Raw genomic sequence first — 22,738 nt, forward strand, 5'->3', positions numbered from 1 at the left:
GACACCGCAGGTTCTACCACTTTTAACCTCCTTTACATTTATTTCATAAACTACAGATTTTTTATTTGGTGTGCATTGGAAGATTGAGAGAACAACTATAAATGTAAACACAAGTCAAATGAAACAAGTTTCCTTTACAACATGGAAACAGTATGTAACAGTACCCGTGGCTAGGCTGTCCTTTAACTTTAAATGCACTAGTTAACCGTATCTTCCCATGAAAGAGAGCAATATTTAATGTCCCTTGTAGAAAGAATGACTTGAATTTCCCCTACTGTTATAACTGCTAGAGGAGGTTACTTTGATGAATTAAAGATATGACATCTGAACATACTGTAAATTTATTTGTTAACAAAGGATATTGAGTGTAGTTTTAGTAAATGTTAAGTGAGTGTCATGGAAATGTAGAAAATCTCAGTGTGTGTACAACTTTTGACTGGTAGTGCCTGCTAGATATCTGACGGGCATCTGTGATGCATTGGTGACTGCGTTGGGTCACGTTTTTGAACAGTTCAGTCATAGCAATTGAGTGTCAATTTGCCAGCACTGACAAATTTGCCTCCAATCTGGGATTTTTTTTGGAAGATCTCCAAAAACTGTCAGTGAGCAGTAAATCACAGCTAAAATTGTGTAGTGTGAACTTACCTTAAGTAAAGGCTACACATAGTGAGTATGCTAATTACCTTGTGGAGGGTTCTGGCTAAAGAATATCCCCCAACTGTCTCATTTGTCCTTCCTTAAATACCAAACCAAGCAATGGGGTGTCTTTGAAGATGGAGATACAGCACTCTCTCACCAGATGTTATCGTTATTGTTTTACTTAGAGATATTTGTTTTAGATTGTGGTATCTTTCCGATCTCCTTCAGGGTATTCTGATAAGTCATTGGACATATAAGTCCTCAAATCAGTCAGTTGATTTTTAATGGTGGGGTCATTAAGGTCTTTCGTTCACTGATAGGCAGAGCCTTCCAACAAGGCAAAATCTCTCTAATTCTCTTTTCATTATATTATGATGCATTGTTTTAAGACTGAGACCATTCAGATGAGACCAAGAATGAGTATGTACATTGATTACATTAACACCAGACGATGCTTTTCCCATTTTGGCTTTCTTCATAACCGTTTGGGACCTGGAACAGGGTCACAGGAGCAGGAAGGTAGGGGAAGAGGGCAGGATGTGTTTATGATCAGCAAGTCTGCCTGTGGGTTCTTTCTCATTCATTAAGGGTTGGCAAGGGCAGTGGTGGCTTAATGGTTAGGGAAGTGTACTCATAATTGAAAGATTGGAGGTTTGAATCCCCAACCAACGAGGCACCACTGAGGTACCCTGAGCAAGGTACTGCCCCTAAGCACTGCTCCCTGAGTGCTGAATTAGCTGCCCCCTGCTGTGTTGCATATGGACTAAATACAGAGAACACATTTCATTGTTGTGCTGTTGTGTGTCAACAATGACCACTAAATACTAGAAAAAATTACATTTTTGGTTTGGGAGGTTAAAGGGACCCTTGAGAAATGTCCAATATTTCTCAGTCTTTCCCTATTTTCTCTTTTCATTTACTTTAAAATTTAGCCAGGAGGTATCTTGGTTGCATAAAAACATTATGTGCTGTGCAAAATAAAATATTCTATTGAGTGTTCTGTGTAATTTCCAGAGTGATCAAAGCTGAAAAAAACACCTACAACTTAACCAACAAAAAGTAAGACTTGCATGTCATGTAATTCTCCCACGTTGCTTTCTTTCTCTGATGGCTGCATCTTGAATCTTTCAGGTAATTCTGTGGTCACAAAACATCTCCCCTGATCCACAGGAAACTGCACCACTTTGCATGTACTAAGGCTGTATTTTATCAGCAAACAGAAGGGGCATGTTGACGTCTCATAATAACATTCCTGACATTTATTTTCCAGCAAAATCTATGATCAATTAAACCTTTTTAACTGATTAGGTGGTCTTTTAAATTGAATTTCTGCTCATGAGGTGCAAGTAAATCCTTTTTCCATTAAAACTGCTCATTTATCACTGCACTCCGGCACTCTGAGAAATTTAGTTCTCACTATCTCCATGGAAATCATCTAAGTGCCTAGTATAAAGGCAACATTACCAGACTCCAGATGCCTGGCCTATAGAACCTTTGTAATAATAATTTTAACTATATTAACTATATTTCCTATATCTTTCAAAAAGATTTAAAATTTAGTATTTCAGGTGTGATGATTTGTTTCTTATATTGGTACCAAATATTTAGAGTGTTGTTTTGACAAATTAGCCTAAAGATTTTTCTATGTATCTCTTTCAAGCACTTCATATCTTTGAAAAGATGCCTTCAGATGTAGGATTTGATGTGCCTTTCCATTATATTAGGGACAGGACAATATTAACATTATATGGAGGTTCTTGCTTAGACCGTAACACAAGTATGGATTCTGCATACAATCAAACTTCAAACATGTCCGGTGGCTGCAGGCCACAAATTCCTATGCCTTTCTCCCGTGATAATATATCACCATCTACCAACATCAAATCCCCATTCCCAACATTAGGCCATTTTTAGTTCATAATATAGATATATCTTTTATTAGAAATGAGACACATTCAGTTTTTGTGCTCCGAAACTGTACATTAACAAAGAGTTGCAATCAATAAAATAAAAGAGACAAAACAAAAGTCTATTTCAGAAAAGGCCGGGGGGAAAGTGGCTAAGGTACAGACAATGATATTAAAACACACACCATTACATTAGTTACAGAACACTATTATAGTCCAGTAACCCAAAAAATTGGGGGGTGGGAAAAAAAAAATAAAAGAAACATGAAAATCCTAAAACACAGTAGAAAGATATGTATAGGCTAAAATTCATTCTTTGTTATTCTGTTTAAATAATTACAGTACTGTACAGCAGGACTCTCTATAAAGAGCTTTGTGCTTTCTCTGAGTGCAACCAAAAAAATTTGAATTACTGTCACAGTTTCTGCAGTTTCAAATGTATATATTTATAAATGTTCATTTTAACAAATAAGTATTTATATATACTTTGTCAAACATTTAGTCCTTTAAATCTTTTTCCTGTGATCCAACCCTTTCACAGGGCACTCCACATCTGTCTGCATGTGAGGCAGCCGCCAATGCCTGCCAGCACTACGCCGCTGTCAGGGCCACCACCACTGCACCCATTGTAGGGGGCCTTGCAGAGGGTGGCCAGTGTGGCGCCTGCTGCTGCGTAACAGTCTTGCTGAGGCAGTGGTCCGTTTTTCCTTTCATTCCACAGGGCAGTGCATCAGGCTCCTTGCATGGACAGCTAACATGCTCGCTGGGATTGAGTCGCCAGGAGTGGAGCATTTTCCCAATCCACCTGCTCTTGTCCACTGTCTGGCCTGAATGATGTTTTGAGTTTAAATTGCTTGATTGTTAGAATTTTAGTATTACTAGTTCACATATTTCTAAGAGACCAAAAGGAGGAACTGGTATATCAGTAAAGATGAGGGGAGGGTGTAAATGTGTGTTGTTATAATATAGATAATATGATACAAAACAGTGAAACAGTAACAATTAGGGCCATTGTTTTTTTTTCATTGTAATAATGACTGATGAAATCCACTGTAATAGACTGTAGACAGCTTATTATGCCATATAGGCCTTACAGTCTTCAGCTGACTCATTACATTAAGCAGAAAAAATAACAGTATGTAAATCAACAAGAATGGAAAAGAATAATAATGGAAACAGACCAGAGTTTGGTTTTCCCCACATATGGGGAGGGGGGAGGGTGGTCCCTCTGTGTCTCACTTGCCTGACCACAACCAACCAATGAAAGAGACGTTGCAAGGGAATCCTACCCTTGTTTAGCACTGACAGAATGCTGAAGTCTTTCTCTGCAGAAACACGTGGAACCTGTATGTTTCTTTCTTGGCATCAGTTCACACTCCTTTCCATAACTTTTTCATAGAAAAAAAGTCACTTTTCGATGTTCTGTCCTTTTGTCAGTATAAGGAAAAGGCGATTCTGGTATCAAAGTAAAAAAAAATAATAATAAATAAATAAAGAAAGGATAAGTAATTTCCCCTTCTAATTCTCTTTCTAAAGATGGAGTTGAGGGTCCTCTGCATTCTGTAATTCTCTCTTTCTTTTGGTCCTCTTTCCCCTGTACTGTAAGTCTGTTAGTTTCAACCTCAAATGAAATGAAGAGAAGATGGGGCTCTACTGGATGTTTTCAAGCTCTGGTCAGACTTCTGTCTGCAGGTCGATGATCTCCTGGCCAACCAGGGGTATGGTAGCACTGGCCTTTTCCCACTCCACACTCTTAAGCTCTAATGGTGAGGCCTGAACAGGCTCCAGGTCCTTGCGCACCCAAGAGGGGGGAGAGTGTGTCTTGCGAATGCCCTCCCAGGCCCGTTTGCTGGGAGTCTGCTGTTTGTCCTGTTTATAGTAGAGGTCACAGTGTCAGGTTAAGCATGTGTCCAAATAGATCTCAAAATACATACAAAAAAGCAGCTGAAGACAATGCGATTTCCACTGCCACATATTCATGAGACATTTAATGGGGCATTTTTTACATCCTATAATTGCATACAAACAAAACTAAAATTTAAAAATAAACAGCTAGAGATAGTGACAACTAGCACACAATGCAGAAACACATTAAAGAACATTACATAATAAAGAACGGAGGAGGAACACCATTTAGACACTCACACTAAGATTGGTTTTGTCACTGCCGCCAGAGGAAACACTCCATCGCTTACCAGGCTGCAGGGAAAACAGCAAGTCAGTGTCACTGATTGCATAATCATTACATTTTTATTTCATTTTATGTGACTGAGAATATTTTGTCTCACTGATGGATTGCTCTTTTAGTGTGAGACAAAAAATGAAATCCTGACTGACAAGCATAAACTGTATATTATTCATCTTACAAATTAATTAGATCCTTAACCTGTTCACAGAGAATTCAAAACTGATTTTAAATTCTAATCTGATAACAAATCTACAATAAATATGTTACACTACACTAAATTAAAATGTTTTACGCTACAGAAAAAATATGTCTGTTTCCATAAATTGTCAGTGTTAAAAAAGTGCAACACTGTTGGTTGACTTCCATGGCTGTCGTCAGTGTATGTGTAGCTGTCTAGACGAGCATGATGAGAGTGTATTAGAGTGTCTCACCTTGCCATCAATGGGTGGGGATTCTCGGTCTTTCTCAGCATGTTGCAGCTTCCTATTTAGGTCCTGAAACATGTCTTGATGTCGTTTCCGTGTGTGCATGATCTTCTAGATGTGAAAGAAAAAAATTACAACACTCAACGATATTCTGAAGTCACGTGTAACAGCATACATACAACCAGTAAGCCTTTACTTTTCTGAGTGTTATTCATCCATCCGTTTTCCACATGCTGATCTAATACAGAGCTGCAGTATACCAGGAGCCAAACCCCAGGAATGATGTGGGGTGGAAGACTTTGAACTGGATGCCAGTCCATTGAAGAACACTCATAGACACAATCACACACTATGGGCAATTTAGATTCTTCACTTGCCTTAACTGGCCTTGATCCACTAAGCCAAATGTGCCATCTGGTAGTGTCATTATGACTAGGAAATTGAATAAATTCATAAGCATGGATTTTTGAGAGCATACAGACATGTGCACAAAGGACAAAATATATTACCTCAAAGTCTAGTTCAGCATAGCGAGATTTCCGTCTCTGCAAAGGAACAGATAAGGCCTTTAGAGTGAGCTGATGTGGGCGAGTTCAAGCCCACACATGACACAAGGCCTTGACCAAGAGTGAGAGACACGACTGAGTGAAAAAAGACTCATCTGCTAAACTTTAATACGCTTGCAACTATTTAAAATGCTTTATCTTATTTAAAATAAATGGTTTAATACCCAATTCTCATAAAATACTACAAATACCATTAATTTTCAATGGACCATGCTCCTAACATATAAGCAGCATAAAGTTAAACAAAGGATATATTTTCCTGATTCAGAATTAAGTAAATGTACAGAAAAATATCTAAAATTCACTTCAGATGAACTAGAACACTTTTTAGTAATTTTAAAATAAAAATTCCATTGTGATTGTGAATACTGCAGCTCTTCTTGCATACTGCATAACATTTAGTAAAGAGTTTTCCTGAATAAATCTCCCTGCTTTTAGATGTCAGCACAACTGTTTGGATGGTGCCGCCCCCACTTCTCATCTCCCTCAAAGAGAAACATCAAGCGCTGGGGTGGCGCCTGCTGTGACCTTGAGAGAGAGTGGGGGAGGAGATGGAGGAGCATAAAGCATGGTGGTGGGTGGACAGCAAATCAATTTTCACCAAACACAAGCCAGTTCTTAGTGCCACGGAGGACGTCATGCAGTATACGCAGCATGCTTTCTCTTTGTGTTTTATGCACATGATTAGAGAGATGCCACCCATTTTTTGCAATCCCAACTCTCCTGCCGAAGCTGTTGTTAAGTCTAATACCCTATCACCATTGCAATAAAAAGATCATTTGCACTGTCAGGCTGCAGGTCCCTCACCCTCACACAAATTACCCTGGCAGTGGTCCATTGCACCTATCACATGCAGTTGGAGGTAATTAAAAGTACTTCATATGATCAGTGTTACTTCTGTTAGCAAAGTTTTAACAAAAACCCAGGTCACACACGGTATGTGGTACTTATTCTTGAGGTGAAAGACACACCCATGGTAGCTGGTAAACCTTTAAAATAAAATCAATGCAGCATCTGGATACAACATATTAATGATTAATGCAAAGCATTTAATAATATACTTCATTCTTCTAAGGTAAAAAAAAAAAATCTAAAAGAACACTGATTGGTTAAATAAAATAATGGTAATGAGGTGCAAAAGTTTATATTTGGAAAAAGTCACATAGTACTGCCATACAGACTTGCATGACCTTTTTGGAGTATCAGTTTTATGGAGGACAAAGGCAAAGATGTCAAGCTGACATATCAAGACAGTATGAGACGACAATAACTATCAAAAAACATGAGGTGTCATTATCCTCTATTTTAAAACGAATGTGGAGCCCTGACACATTTTCCTGATTAAAATTTAGCTTGTTATTTCTGTCTTAATTGTTGTTGATTTGCTTCATTAATCAAAAAAATTGAAATACACAAACCCCAAAGAGAAGAATAAAATATAAATGAATGACACAGAGAGCCCCCTCCTGCTAACTCAGATACCTCATGGAGCCTCTCACCTCCAAGGAGCTCATGGAGAGTGTTGACACAGTCTCACTCTTGGACATCATACCGGAGTTCCCTGAGTCACCAGCCTCACCAAGGCTGTTAGTCATCTGTGACTCACTGGATATGTTCTGCGCATTTTGGGCAGGTGCCTCCTTCTCCGAGCAGGATACACTGACATGTTCAGCAGGCAGGGCCTTGAGGCTGAAGCCCGGTGCTGGCTCTGCAGCAGGGTTGCTCAGGTGGATGAGTCGGGTCTGGGGCAGCTGCTCGATATTCATGTTATATTTTCCAGGGTCCTCCTTGGGCTTCGCCCGCAATGTGGATGTGTTACTGGGCAGCAGCACATAGCTGCTGTTTTCGGGGGCTGCGGGAGCTTCGGCAGGCCCACAAGTCAGATCTGCATCCATCTGCTTGAAGAGCTCCCCATCACAGATGTAGATGGACTTAGCGCCAGGCAGCTCCCGGGCACCAGCACCTTTGTCTCTCTTCAGAGTGAGCGTGTGACTGGCATAGTCAGCCACATTCTGTAGATGCACCTTAGCCATGCTGGCGGGCAGAGTATTGAAGTTCGAACCCTTCTGAAGTGTGAGCTGTTGGGGTCCTGTTTTCTCATCACCCTGTAGAGAAGGCCGCTTCAGAGTACCTGGTGAAATGAGGATTAGACCCAGAGATCAGCATGAAGATGAAGCATCCATCTGAGACACACTTTTGATAAATATGGAGGTTTGAAGCCTAGGACTGAAATGTGACTGTGTTTCTTTCTTTTAATAACCATTTAAACTAAAAAGGGGGGCTGTTGGTAATGCTCATCTAATCCATACTCCTCCCACACTCTCTAACCTCACCAACAATTTCTAGTATTGGACAGATCAACTGGAAATGTGAAAGTTTTTACCTGAATTCAATTCAATGTATTTTATTACGGCACCTTTCACAACAGTCACCCCGAGGCACTTTACATGGGTGTGTTGTGATACACTACAGCATCATTAAGACATAATGCATTAGACCTAGCTGTGACATGTAACTCTGAAACTACACCTAGTTATTCATTGCACTTTCCACTTACATGCCAATTTGCAGAATCTTTCGGCCCCAATCAGGTGGTTACCTGTATTTCTTTGTATATTCCCTGATTTTGCGCCCACTTTCCACCCATAAGAGTAGTGTTTTTTAAATGAGGTATGTGCATTTTCGGCATGTTGCTATCTTAAGGCAGCAAAAAGAAATTGTAGGAAATTTATTTGCTAAACTCATTTTAATAACACATGTCTCCCAATCCAACTTAGTCTTATTCTGTTAGACCTGAGAATTGTCAAATCAAAGCTTCAACTAATTCTAGGGCAGACATGAGGTGTTATGGTAATCTAATTCTTAATATTGTGCAGGGTGAAAACCAATATATATACGAGCAATCCTGCTATAATGTGTGATATCACACTGCTAATCTGTTCTGTAACTGATATTTTACTACCCAAGACCAACATCACATTTGTATTTGCGTGATTTTCAGTCAGAAAGAAAAACATTACGTGAACTACAATGCCATATAGTCCTAGGGAGAAACACTATTGAAAGCAAAAACGCCTATTCAAGTATACGATATTGATATTGTAATTCTGGAATCATTGGAATCATTCTTTTCAACCAGTTATTTTCAGTGAATCAGTCAAACCGGTTTTCAAATCCAAGATAATCAAACATTTTTTTTGCATCCACATATTGAACTTAAATTTTTTTTTAATATTAGACAAATATTTAATTTTCCTTTTTTTTAAAAAAAAATCACTTACATTTGCTTTTTTATAGACATGTAATTGTCGGTGGCTGTGGCTCACTACTTCAGACTCATGATGGCCAAAACAATGCATCATGAACCATTTGCTGTATTTTCTGACCCCACAAGATGGAGCTATCTGTTAAAAAAATGGAGTGAAAGTATGCCCCAAAGTAAACCAAGAGCACCATCTAGAGAGAAAACACAGCAAACGGTTCCTGAAATGTCGTTTTGGACAATCAATAGTTCTCGTGAGATTCGTAAGACCCTTTGGAGATGTTTATGAAGTAATTTATTATTGTATTAGTTTATTATTTAAATGCATATAATTACATTATTGGCCACTGTTATCACTGTTTTTATTATGTTCTTCATGCGGATTTCAGTACAGTGGTACCTCAGAACTCGAATTTAATCCGTTCAGAACTCCGGATCGAATCCTAAAAAGTTCGAGTTGTGATCGAATTTTCCCCATAAGAAATAATGGAAAACCAATTAATTTTGGGGGTTATTAATTAATAATTAATTAATTTTGGGGGTTCCCAGCCCCAAAAAATTACACCTAAATATGTTTTTTTAGCATGAACAAAACACAAAATGAACCAGATAAAACAAGAAGAGCATATGCTGTACTAAACACATCTAAGCACATTTATCAAAATAGTCATTTGTAAAGTAAGAAAATAAATGTATCCAAACAATGTGTAAGGTTAAAAAAAAACAATGTGTCCTGCCCCGATTGTCCGCTCCTTCCATGTGCCACGCCCCCTCATTAACCCCATGTGGAATCCCCGTGTGATCAGCTGTTAACAGATTAAGTTCGAATTCTAAAGTACTACTGTATACCTGTCATGATTACTAAGCAAACTTTAGACTGATATTCAGTCTAGATAATGTTGAAAAGGAACCATCATTAAAATAGCAAAGCTAAGTTTTGTTTCGTATGATGGAGTAAAAATATTTTAGCCCAAATTATTGCAAACTTGCAAAGTGTTGATTTGAAGACTTTTTTGAATTTTAACAGGATCAAGTGTCTTTTTTGCTTTCACTCTGTGGCGTTGCTTCAGTTTTGGGGAGATGTGTCTCAAAACCTACAGTATTCACTTCCAGTTCCTCAGCCATACAGTACTTGTAAAAAGTTTGAGGAAAGATCAAACTTATTGTTGAGTTATCATCCTAACAACAAAAGCATATGTGGCATTGGAGTGTGAAGTCCAGGGAATACAATTAATTGTACGGTTTAGATCTTATACATGATACATTCCTTGATCTACTACATAGAAGTGAGGAAAAGGAGATTTGATGAAAGATGAAATGCAAAATAGTCCAACATTTATCTGTCAGTTATTTTAAAAATTAAAATACAATGTATTACAGTTATTATGATGTAATATTGACATGACAAGATTTGACTGCCAGGACTTCTGCTATTTTCAGACATTAACAGAAAAGTGAGCAGAATTATTTTAGAATAAAATGCATCAAGCAACTGATGATATACTGACTCATTCTATGTTATATACCTTCAAACAAAATCATGTTGAAAAGCTGATACATTCCTTTCCAGCAGCTGATAAGATATGTCTGTGTTTTGGTATTGTGATATCATGCCTGAGATGATAATCAAAATCTTTTCCTAAAGGATATCAAAGACTGTCTGCTCGCAGAAAAAAAACAACTTAATTAAATTCAGTGTACAGCTTTGAGTCTCAAAAACTGTGAAGGGAGCTGTGTTTATTTACATTAGAACAATACAGCATGAGATCACATTTTTGCTCTTGTAAAAGTAAATTGTGTTATACTCTAATTCACCACACTTACTCCTCCATGTGTAAACAATGCATTTAGGTGAACCATTCCGGCATTATTTTGTAAAAGTAAAATCTGAATAAACAAGAAAAATGTTTTTAAAAACTTTAAAAACCTGTAGCTGGCATAGAACCCGAAGTCAAAGTTCATTTACTGAACTCTGTGACCACATCCCACTATATGAATAAGATCCTCCCACTCTGATTTAGTATCACTATGTACATTCACAAACAAGCACACCCACACACATATAGGCAAAGCACCTGGCTGCAAGGCCTACCTGATCTGCAGGCCATGTCAACATCTTTCTCAAAGTCAGTCTGAGAATGAGAACAGCAACAAAATGTGTAAATCGCACTGGGATCATTACTTAGTTGATTTAACTAGGTAACACTCAGAGCCAAAGGGTGGTATTACCATGAGCTGCGCATGGCCATTCTGGAAGGAGCCGCCAGAATCACCATTTCCATCCTCCTGACGGTCAACTACTCTGCATTTAACTGCCTCCTGAACCTGTAACATAAAAGTCATCAGTATTCTTTAAAAGCTCTACTGCCTCATGCCCAATGGACTGATTACCATTTAATGTGAGGTTCATGTACTACTCTTGCTACTCTCCTTATGCTGTACCTCTCTACGAAGGATACAGTGGACCATGACAATGACGAAACCCTCCAGGGAGTCAAATACTGCAAAGAGAATCTGAAAAAGGGCAGAGCGGCGGTCGGTGATGGCCAGCACAGCTGACATCCAGGTGAGGGCAAGCAAGGGCAAGACCACACACGAGCTCCACAGCGATGCCCTACAGGACACAAGGGGAGGAAGCACATGAGTCAGAGTTGGTGTTAGATAAAGACATTCCAAACAAAGAGGGCAAGATTACACTGCCATCAAAGCCTACATTAAATGTGACTGTCACTGTTCATTGCAATGCCTACAAAAAATTATCGGTAATGCGGTACGTGAGATATATCTTCATCACGCCTTTATAATACATTCATAGAACATTCAGTGCCCCTTCATAATGCTTTCATAGAACATTCATTAGGAGCATGTAAGTAAACCATAACATCCTAACATACCTTAACAACTTTAATAAACATTAATAACAAACATTATACAATTATAATGTTATTATGTTATTATCATATAATATTTGTTATTAAGGTATATTAAAGCTCTTAAGGTATGGTAGGAACTTATGTATACTTACATGCCATTTATGAATGATCCTTGAATGCATTATGAATGCATTGTGAAGATGCACTGAATATTCTATTAATACTTCTATGAAGGCATCATGAAAGCGCAGTTAATGTAAAGCATTAACCACTAATCTTAATTTTTATTTGTGAATACTGAAAATATTTTAACATTAGAATTTATCATTATAAGAATTTGCATCCAATAAGAGGTACTGTAAAAGGGAGCTTACATTTTAAGCTTGATGAGTAATAGACATCTAATTAACATTCCAACACTAATTGAGTCTCCTGCAGAGTATACTTGCCCTTTCTGCTGACAGCAATTATACACAGGATTATAAATATGCACATTTATAATTCACATTTACAAGTATGCATGTATATAAGCATGTCACATATCAATCAAATAGTGCAAAAAACAAAATGAGAACAGAAGCAACAGGGGGAAGAGGAGTGAGGGTGATAGATTAGAGGTGAGTGAGGAAGGTCTGAGGACGCAAAGATAGTGACTGAGGCCTCCTACCCTGATCTGGAAGTTTCTACAGGGAAACATTTGGTAACCAGGCCTTCTCTCTGATTTTCACCTCATTAAGGTTAAAGCAGAGAAAGTATGGGCTATCCAAGCTTTATTCACACTCATAAGTATACTGTAACTGCCGCATAAGATACTTTTAAATGACTCTCCTTACACAGTAGCAGACAGTAACACAAAAACAAACTCAGCTTCTATATTATTCATATTGGTGTAATTAACTAAGGAAACAGTACTCCCTTATACTAAATGCCTCCAAAAAGCCACAGTAATGATCTAAAAAAATGCAGGCACCTTTCTGTCTACTGACTTAGAGGATAAATCAAAGTACATATAAATCACTGTTAATCCTTTGCGTCTTGCTCAAGCTCTAACCATTGTGGCATGAATTATGGATGAATAATGCCTATCATTAATAAAACCGAATCATCCATCCATAGCCCTTAATGAAAGTAAAATGGAGAAGCATCACACTTTTTAGTAACCAAATGCACAATTTTAAAATTCAAAAATTTAGCCTCGTGCAGAACTCACTTAGCCTGCTTGCTCTTTATCATTTACTCTGTCACACATTAGGCTACATTCAAACAGCATGTGGCTTGAAATTCACAACAGCACTTCGGCACTCCTATCCGTGCTTGTCCTCTGTTAAACACCATCCTTCTACCTGCATGCATTTAGTCTTTATGTGTTATTAGCTACAAATTTTCCAGTTTATAAAATGCCAAAATGTGTTAAACATTCCAACAATTTCTGCATCTCCTATAAAAAATAACAATAAAACAATTTACTGCCTATAAATTTATGTTTTCAATAACAAACGTTATGTAGGAGGATAATTATTCCGTTTGTGTGTTGAGGTAATAGTCTTTCACAAAGGAGACCAAATAGTACTAGATGAAACCCATTCCATTTACAGGAGTAATAAATTAGCAGTAACTGCTGGCCATCCAACGCTAATCCCAAAAGAACAAGGTTTTATGGTGCTGAGCTAAGAGGTATTACATTAGCAAGCATTTAATGGCTCTATGCCATGCTTCTTTGTCACATGGAGGCTGTGTGTAAGGTCGAGAAGCTATGAAGGTTAAACTAATGACAGGAAAATTCAAACTTGATGGATTTTTTTTTGTTTTGAGTCAATGTAATTAGCCATTACCAACAGTAGACAGGTGCTACTGTACACTACAAATAAGAAAGCACAGCATTGGTACATTATGTCTATGCAGGTTCAGTTCTACAGACCAGGCCACCTAGGCTGGGGTAATACATGCACCACTCTTTGGAATGGTACCCCAAAGGGTCTCCATGCTAACAAGGGGTACCTCATGCTAACAAAGGGTTACCCAGGCTAACTAAGGGTACTGATGATTTTAGAGATATAAGGATATGGTAGAGAGTAAATATAATTTCTGGTACTTTCCCTGTCAGGAATCTCATATCCTTCCATGTACTGTACATTATGTCAGTGTGTCTTTGGTCTACTCTAACATCTCCACCCACTTGGACTTTCCCAAAACACTTCCCCAAGAAGCCATCCAGGAAGCATCCAACATAGATGCCCAAACCAGCTCAACTGACTCCTTTTCGTGCAGAGGAGCAGCAGCTCTATTTTGAGCTCCTCCTGAATATCTGAGCTCCTCGCTCTATGTCTAAGGCTTAACCCAGACATCCTGCAGAGGATAACTAATTTCTACTGCTTATATTCATGATCTCATTCTTTCAGTCAGTACCTAATGCTCATGACCATAGGTGAGGGGTGGAATGTAGACTGACTGGTAAATCGAAACTTTTCCGTCCAGCTCAGCACTCTGTTTACCACAACAGGATGGTACAGCGTCCGCATTACTGCCAATGCTGCACCAATCCGCCTGTTGATCTCACGCGGCATTCCTCCCTCCCTAGTGCTGATCCTGATCCCGGCCACCTGACACTCATCTGCAAACCACCTCAGGAAATGCTGCATGTCACAGAGCGATGATGCCACCTGGACCACATCATCCGCAAAAAAGCAAAGATGCGATCCTGAGGCCCCCCAACTGGACCCCCTCCGCTCAATGGCTATTCCTAGAAATTCTGTCCATAAAAGTTGTGAACAGAATTGGTTGAGTCCAACACCCAACACGAACAAGTCTGATTTACTACTGGTAATGCAAACTGAAGTCTTATTCCAGTGTGGCTCAGTGGGCTAAGCCTGTGTGCCTGTAATCCAAAGGTTGCTGGTTCAAACCCAACCTCAGCATGTCTGTGGGTCCTTTAGCAAGGCCCTTAATCCACAGCTCTCTGGGTGTCCCAACAGGTAGCTGCCCTTTACAGACAGCTTACTCTACAAAAGAGCAAGTTCAGGGAGGCAATTTCCCAATGGGGATCAATAACAATATTGATTATTATTTATACAGGGACCTGATGGCCCGCAACAGCAGACTCCCACACCCCATCCTCCCACAGGACCCCCTGAGAGACATGATCACATGCCTTTTCCAAGTCTACAAAACACATATAGACTGCTTGGGAAAACTCCCATAAACCCTCCAATATCCTTCTGAGGGTGAAAAGCTGATCCAGCGTTCCACGGCCAAGATTGAATCCACCTCTTTTCCTTGTGGATCTGAGGTACAACCAATGGACACACCCTCCTTTGTAGTACCCTGGCACAGACCTTCCTGGGGAGGCTGAGGAGTGTGATCCCCCTGAAGTTGGATCACATCCTCTGGTCCCCTTTCTTAAAGATTGGCACCACCACCCCAGTCGGCCAATCCAAAGGTCCCCAACCTCCACGCAACTGGTGTTCAGTGCATACACACAGACAATAGTCAGAACCTGTCCCCCAAGAAGAAGTCAAAAGGATATATTCCTCCACCTCCTGCACCAGCTCAGGCTCCTTTCCCACTAGAGAGGTCACGTTCCATGTAACTATAGTTATATTTGGTTACTGAAGATCGGTCAGCCGAGGCCTCTGCCTTCAATTGGCACCTAATCTACATTGCACCTGACCCCCACAGTACCTTCTGTAGGTGGTGGGCCCACAGGAGGATGGATCCATGTAACCCTTTCGGACTATGCTTGGGTAGTGACCTGGTCACCAGGCGCTTGCCCATGAGCTACCTCCCCAGGCCTGGCTCCAGGGCAGAGCCCCAGTCTTCCCAGTCTGGGCAGGGTCACATCTCTTTCTAATGTACTCGTCATGGGGGTCTATGTTAATCACTTAGTTTGGCTGCTCACCTAGGATCAATTTCCCTTGGGAAACCCTTCCATGGGCAATTGCCCCCCAACAACACAGCTCCTAGAATCACAGAGTCACACAACAGACCCCTCCACCACAATAAGGTGGCGATTCTTGGGAGTTGTTTGTGTGTGTGAGAGAGAGTGTGTCTAAGTGTGTGTGTATATATATATTTATATTGGTTCTTAGCAAAATAAGTAGGGGACAGATCCTCCTGGAGTTGAAGCTGACCACTTAAAACAGCCATCCATTTTCTATAATCCTTTTTCCAATGCAGGGCTGCAGTTAAAGCCCAGAACATACTCTGAACAGCATGTCAATCCATAAATGCACTAAGGGTAGCTTAGAGACACCTGCCAAAATGTTAGTAGGAAATCCATTCAAACATAGTGAGAATATGCAAACTCCACCCACAGAAAACTACAGAGGGAATCATACCCAGAGCCCAGGCGGTAAAAGACAACACTGCTACCCACAGAGTAAACACAACACCCCATGCAAACACATCATCAGCAACAGAGATGTCTTCATTCTGTTCTTCATTATATGCTTTCTCAGCCCCCCTTCTGCTGTTTCTCTGTCTAATTAACAAGGAGTGACTATAATTAAGTGCTTCATTTCAATATCAAGCACAACAGAAAGAAGCATAGAAACAGTACAATTAACTAATTTTTAGGTTAAGCATATCTTGAAAAATTTTGGTACTGTAGTTTTCTTAATGGTCAATAAAAATAGCATTCTGGGAGCTCTGCAAGACATTAAATTACTAAATATAGCCCAGAACCAGCAGGAGTGTAGGATACTCAAAATTCTGCATAAGTATCAAATCTTTATGCTACAGTGTTAGAAGCCCAGAGGGCACCTTAGCAACCATTTGAATGCTGAACCTCATATTAATGCCAACCTATCCCAATAAGCACAGGCAACCCCCTTAATGAACCTATCTCAGGAAATACAGGCGACCCTTGGATGAACCTATCCTAGGAAGTACAGGTGACCCCTTGAATGAACCTATCCCAGGAAGCACATGCAATCCCCTTAATGAACCTATCCCAGGAAGTACAGGTGACCCCATCAATGAACCTATCCCAGGAAGTACAGGTGACCCCTTGAAAGAACCTATCCCAGGAAGGGCAGGCAACTCCCTGAATGACCCTATCCCTGTGGCCTGTACTACGAAGCGGGGTTACTGGCTTATCGGGGTAACTTGTCGGAAGGTAGTCTGGGCAAAATGTAAGTGAACACATATGAAGTCCATTTAAACTGTGGTACCTTAAATCCGACAAGTTACCCCGATAAGCCAGTAAGCCCACTTTGTTGTACAGGCTTCAGGGATAGGGTCATTCAGGGAGTTGCCTGCCCTGGAAATCACTGGAAGCACAGGCGATCCCCTGAATGAACCTATCCTGGGAAGCACAGCCAATCCCCTGAATGATCCTATGCCAGGATAGACAGGCGAGCCCCTGAATGAACCTATCCTGGGAAGCACAGGCAATCCCTTGAATGAACCTATCCCAGGAAGTACAGGTGACCCCTTGAAGGAAACTCTCCCAAGAAGCACAGGCAACCCCTGAATGATCCTATGCCAGGATAGACAGGTGAGCCCCTGAATGAAACTATCCTGGGAAGCACAGGCAATCCCCTGAATGACCCTATCCCAGGAAGGACAGGCAACGCCCTGAATGAACCTATCCTAGGAAGCACGAGGAGCCTTCCTACCATAAGAGATAAATACTTATTCTCAGCTTGCCTTGCAAGAATAAGAGGAAGATAAGGGGACAAAATCAAACAGAGGTGTAGGAGAAAAGAGAAGAGAGGGTACAACAAGAAAGGAAACATAACCAGAGGAAATAATTAGTGGGACTAACATGGCGTTACTGGTAGCTGTGGTGGACACATCAGCCGACGAGATTACTCCGCACTTGGCACATTTGAGCGTCATACTGTACAGAGGGACTGTCACCTGACTGCGGAAGTCAAATCAACACACTGAAACACACACACAAACTACGAGCCACTAGACACAACAGCTGCAGTATCCCCTTCCACTGTACCTTCTCTTGAGACAGGGAGATTGTTAATGGGGTGGGTGGGAGGGCATGGGGTATTGCTGATAGCACTATTTTATGATTACCCAAATTCCTCCTTGTTTCAATTGACAAAACTCAGATTATAAACAATTAGGCAGGCAGATACATACTATAAATAAATTCACCAGATTGCATGTTTTTGCACTGTGAGCCTATCCCAGCCAGTAGCAGAAATGTAAAGTAATGAAGTGCAAGTAGGTTTTGCTGATTTGTACTCTAGTTCAGTATTTTAAGTAGTTACTGTACAACTTTTACTTTCACATTTTTGAGCCAGATAACGACTTTTTACTCCGAGACATTCTGCATGGCTATTGTATGCAGAACACCTGAGTAGGGCTACATGATTCTGGATATTTTTTTCACTCAAAATTGAGATTGAGATTTTCTCTAATGATTTCTGAGCAATATATTCTTTCTTTCTTTCTTTCTTTCTTTTTCTTTCTTTCTTTCTTTCTTATTATCATTTTACATTAAACATTATCTTTATGAAGATGAAACAAACAACATATGGTGATGCACAATACAGTGGTTAACAAACCAAAATTGTCATCCAATACTTAAACTTTATAAATATTCAAAGTTAGCTGCACTAGCTATTGCTGAAATAATGGAGGTGATCACATTTGATAATCAACCATTTCCCATAGTGGAGGACACATGTTCTCATTGGCTCAATCACCACTTATATGAGGTCTCAAAAGTACCAGCCCACGAAATGTTTCAAATTCATTATTAAATTTGGCCCGTAGATTGATCTTTTGTTTTGTACAGAATAAAAATGACATCCCTCTAACTCCACCAGCAAGTTCGGCAAGTTCCACCACTTTTTCTGATTAAAAGGAAAATTTGTAACTTTTCCTTATTGTGATGCACTCAAGTTCCAGTGCCATATTCAAACCTGTCTTGAGTCATGTCAATCAGATAGGATGCTTGTTGCAAGAACAATAGAGCTTAATGTATATTACTTTTTATTCAAATACTTTTAAAGCCCAGTATTTCTTCCTTTTACTTATGTACCATTTTACTGGATGACTTTTACTTTTGCTTGAGTAACATTTTGGTGTGGTATCTGTACTTTTATGTAAGTATGAAAATTAAGTACTTTTTCTACCATTGGCCAGTACAGGGCACAAGGCTGGGATACCCCGCAGATGCAATGCCAGTCCATCGCAGGGCACATGCAAAATCATAATTTATGGTCAATTTAGAGACAGACTAGATGAACTGCATGCCTTTGAACTGTAGGAGAAAAGCAGAGCTCTAAAGTAAAGCCTGCATAACACAGGGAGAGCATGCTGGCTGCTGTCAAAGAGAGCAGAGGCAAAATTCTAACCCCCAACACTGCAAGCCACTGACCAGCTGTCATCAGAATCATCCTCATCCTAAGCAGGTAAAAACACACACGAGCACAGTTCTTATATTCCTATCAATGTGATGACTTTCCTCTCATTTCTATGAGCATAACCCTAATCCTAACTATGACAATCTTACCCCCTACCCAGCCTTAACGTTAACCATGAGTAACCAACCGAAATTCTAGACTTTTGGCATTTTTTGACTGTGATTTAAAAAAAAATAAAATTAAAGTTTACATTGTGGGGAGCTGAAAAATGTGCCCACAAACAAAAATGTTACAGATTTTACCACATTATGGGGACAATTGGTTGCCACAATGTGGTAAACACACACACACAAGTTGGTCTTCCTATCTAAATGGGGACCATCCATTCATTTCTATGGGAAAAACCCTAATCCCAATCACGACACCCTTAACCCCTACCCGTCCCTAACCTTAAACATAAGTAACCAGCCCAAATACAATTTTGGCATTTTTACTTTTTCGATTGCATTCACAGATGTTTATAAAACTGAGGTTATCCAAATGGGGACCTCAAAAGATGTCCCCGAAAGTAGGGAAATTTCAGATTTTACTACACTTTGGAGACAATTTGGTCCTCAAATGTGATCTATGCAAACCCACACACACACACACAGGTTTGTAATTATATCTTTGTGGGGATTCTCCATTCATTTCTGTGGGAAAAACTCTAATCCCAACATGATGACCTTAACACCTACCCAGCCCTAACCTTAACTATAGGGTACATGTTCTGGAACACAGGACAGAGGGACGTCAGTCACAAAGAGATACTAGGCCAAAATATAACGAAATATGACACTTTTGACATTTCCACTTTTTTGATTGCATTCACAAATTTTTTTGGGGACCAGGAAAATGATCCCTACAACATCAAAATAACAGGTTTTTATCACATTGTGGAGGACATTTAATCCTCACATTTTAATATAAACCTAATCCACACATACACACACACACACACACACACACACGCAGGCACACACAGATCTGGAAAAAATGTATGTGTATGTATGTATATATGTGTGTGTATGTATTTTTATATGTGTATATAAGGCATTATAAGTAAGTGTTTCTCTGCTACAGTAGGTCTGAATGCTGCTTCTCTATATGTGTCCCAGTTGTCTGGGTAACATTAGCCCCATTCTGCTGCCCATTCATCAGTGCATAGTTACTAATCATTCCAATAATAAGTATGTGTGTCTATCTGTATTGACCAGGGGTGTATACCGAGACTCTCAGAATGAGTAATTTAGAATGCTGGGAGATACAATGAGCCATCTAAAGTAAATGGAATATGGCAGTTCTTGTAAATGAAAATGAAATATGGGTTCCTCCTTATTTTCATTTGATAGCTATAAAGGGTCCCTTATTAATTCGCAGATACCTGATCCTGTATACTCAACACGTAGAGTGTTTTCTACAATGTTGACCAGATACTGCAGAGCCAATGGAAAGGTTTGCTCATTAAGAGTTTGACAATGGACATTTAAGATTTAACAAAACATTTCAAGCACTGGAAAAGCAGACATTTGAGAAGCATAATGGGATGCAAAGATGTGCTTAGTTCAGTGTTATATTTCAATGTAATTACTGCAGCCTCTGGTGTTGCACATGCCCATTGCATGTTTTAGAAAAAAAAAACATACTACTGCTTCTCGCATAGTGGCCAAATGTCTGAAAAAGTCAAATCACCATACAGAAAGAATAAATCTCTAAATGGGAAACCACACACGGTATACACCTTAGACTGCTAGCCAATGGTGTGTGTTCATTTAGGGATTTCTTCTCGATTTATATAATATTACAATTAATAAGCAGCATATAGACGTTAATATGAACATGCACTTAATGTTCTGTGAATGCATGATAAATACATTATGAAGGTGCACTTAATGTAACTTTTTACCATTGTTTGTTATTAATATAAATTAAAGCTGTCATGCCTTATTCATTGAAATAGTTATGAATTCATTGCTTTAAGACAATAAGATATTAATGTTACATGAATGCATTATAAATGCATTATGAAGGTGCATGAATGTTCTATGAATTAATTCTGAAGCTACATTTAATGTAAATTGTTACCAATATGGTGATGATTTTCTCAGTGCTTCAGATTACAGTCAGCTCTATTAGTGTCCTTTTCTTTCACCGGACTCTCCCTAGAATTTTCACATCAATAAATCTATTTCTATACTTCCCATTCCTTGCAGTGGTTGGGTGAACACTACAATTGACCCACTGTGGCTACTTATGAATGTATTCTCTTTTAAGCAGTGGCAATTTTCTCCTCTTAATTAGAGGCCCAAATACGCAGATGGGGGCTTCATTATATTGTTAAATAAATACCCCACTCCATTTTCAGTATAATAACGAAGATAAGCAGTAGATTCTCCCTATGGACTTTCTAGTGGATCCTAAAATCCTGTCCAATGAGACGGTAACCTTGTGAATATTATAGTGCAGACTTGTCATTTTCAAGTTAATATTGTTATTGTTTGATGTCTACTGACTGTATTTCCTGACACAGTGCTGTTAAGCATTATCATCCATGGGTAGGATTATTGTTCTGTGAAAAGAAAAGTATTTCAAAAAGAGTAATAAAACGATAAACACTAACAGTATAGTTAAACACTAACAGTATAGTTCTGAAATAATTTTCCACAGCCAATTTAGACTTATCAGAAAACAAGCAATACAATGGGCTCATACTTTAAAGGCACTGCTTATTTCTTTAATTTTATGCAGCCTATTGAGCTTATGCAGCTTAAATGAAATATATATATATATATATGTATATATGTATGTATATATATATATATATATATATATATACACACAGCATAGCAATGTTGATAGAGAAGGAAAGGTCTCCTAAACTGACAAAAAGACGCAGGCTTTATCTTACCACCAACTTGACCAGTAACTTAGCTAATAACACCATAAGAAACCAACCTCACAATCTGAATGCAAAATAAACAAGATAACTTCTGCTGGCCTGCATTTCATATCTGCATGCAATTTTGTTTTTTCCCCACATATCTGCCTTTTAGTTCTTCACACAAAAATGAGTAGACAGATCATCACACAGCTACTGCAAAATGAAAAAGACCATCGTTCAGTGTAGAGAAAAAGCAAGGCTAAATAAGCCTTACAAGTGTCATTAAAATTTAAGTAAAGCTAATCGTTAATTTTATGGGCAATATAGCTGTCTTCTCCATGGTTCTAATTTATATTCAGTTTAAAAGTGCTGATATTACTATTAATTAGGGGAGAATTTATGATTAGAATCATTTCGAAGTTGTGTCACTATGACAAGTAAGAAATGCCCTGATGTTTATACTAGGGCAGGGAGGTGGTGGGAGGAACTTGGGCTTGGCCAATCCAGTTAAAGGGGCTTAGCCCCCACATACCGGGACCCTTGAACGATAGAGATTGTCAAGTGGATAAAGGGGATGCTGCAGACCTCCAACATAATGCTTCAGACAACATAGTTGGTAAGTAAGAGGAA

The 22,738-nt window shown here is 39.2% G+C and overlaps 1 protein-coding gene across 2 annotated transcripts in view; it reads right to left on the minus strand.

The window, feature by feature from the left end:
- Positions 1-2,546: 2,546 nt before the first annotated feature.
- adgrb1a (adhesion G protein-coupled receptor B1a) overlaps positions 2,547-22,738 on the minus strand; it is a 144,074-nt gene continuing 123,882 nt past the window's right edge. The window contains exons 25-33 of one of the 2 annotated variants that reach the window (XM_072716496.1): positions 17,625-17,723; positions 11,430-11,601; positions 11,217-11,312; positions 11,080-11,119; positions 7,225-7,856; positions 5,669-5,704; positions 5,166-5,270; positions 4,692-4,745; positions 2,547-4,415 (exon numbers count right to left, since the gene is read on the minus strand). In XM_072716496.1, coding sequence (XP_072572597.1) covers positions 4,221-4,415; positions 4,692-4,745; positions 5,166-5,270; positions 5,669-5,704; positions 7,225-7,856; positions 11,080-11,119; positions 11,217-11,312; positions 11,430-11,601; positions 17,625-17,723 — 1,429 coding nt within the window. In that variant the 3' untranslated portion in view covers positions 2,547-4,220. The remainder of the gene's footprint in view (positions 4,416-4,691; positions 4,746-5,165; positions 5,271-5,668; positions 5,705-7,224; positions 7,857-11,079; positions 11,120-11,216; positions 11,313-11,429; positions 11,602-17,624; positions 17,724-22,738) is intronic. The other variant, XM_072716497.1, reaches the window with a different exon arrangement.

The sequence above is a fragment of the Paramormyrops kingsleyae genome, chromosome 9 (genome assembly GCF_048594095.1).
Source record: "Paramormyrops kingsleyae isolate MSU_618 chromosome 9, PKINGS_0.4, whole genome shotgun sequence".
Taxonomy (NCBI): domain Eukaryota; kingdom Metazoa; phylum Chordata; class Actinopteri; order Osteoglossiformes; family Mormyridae; genus Paramormyrops; species Paramormyrops kingsleyae.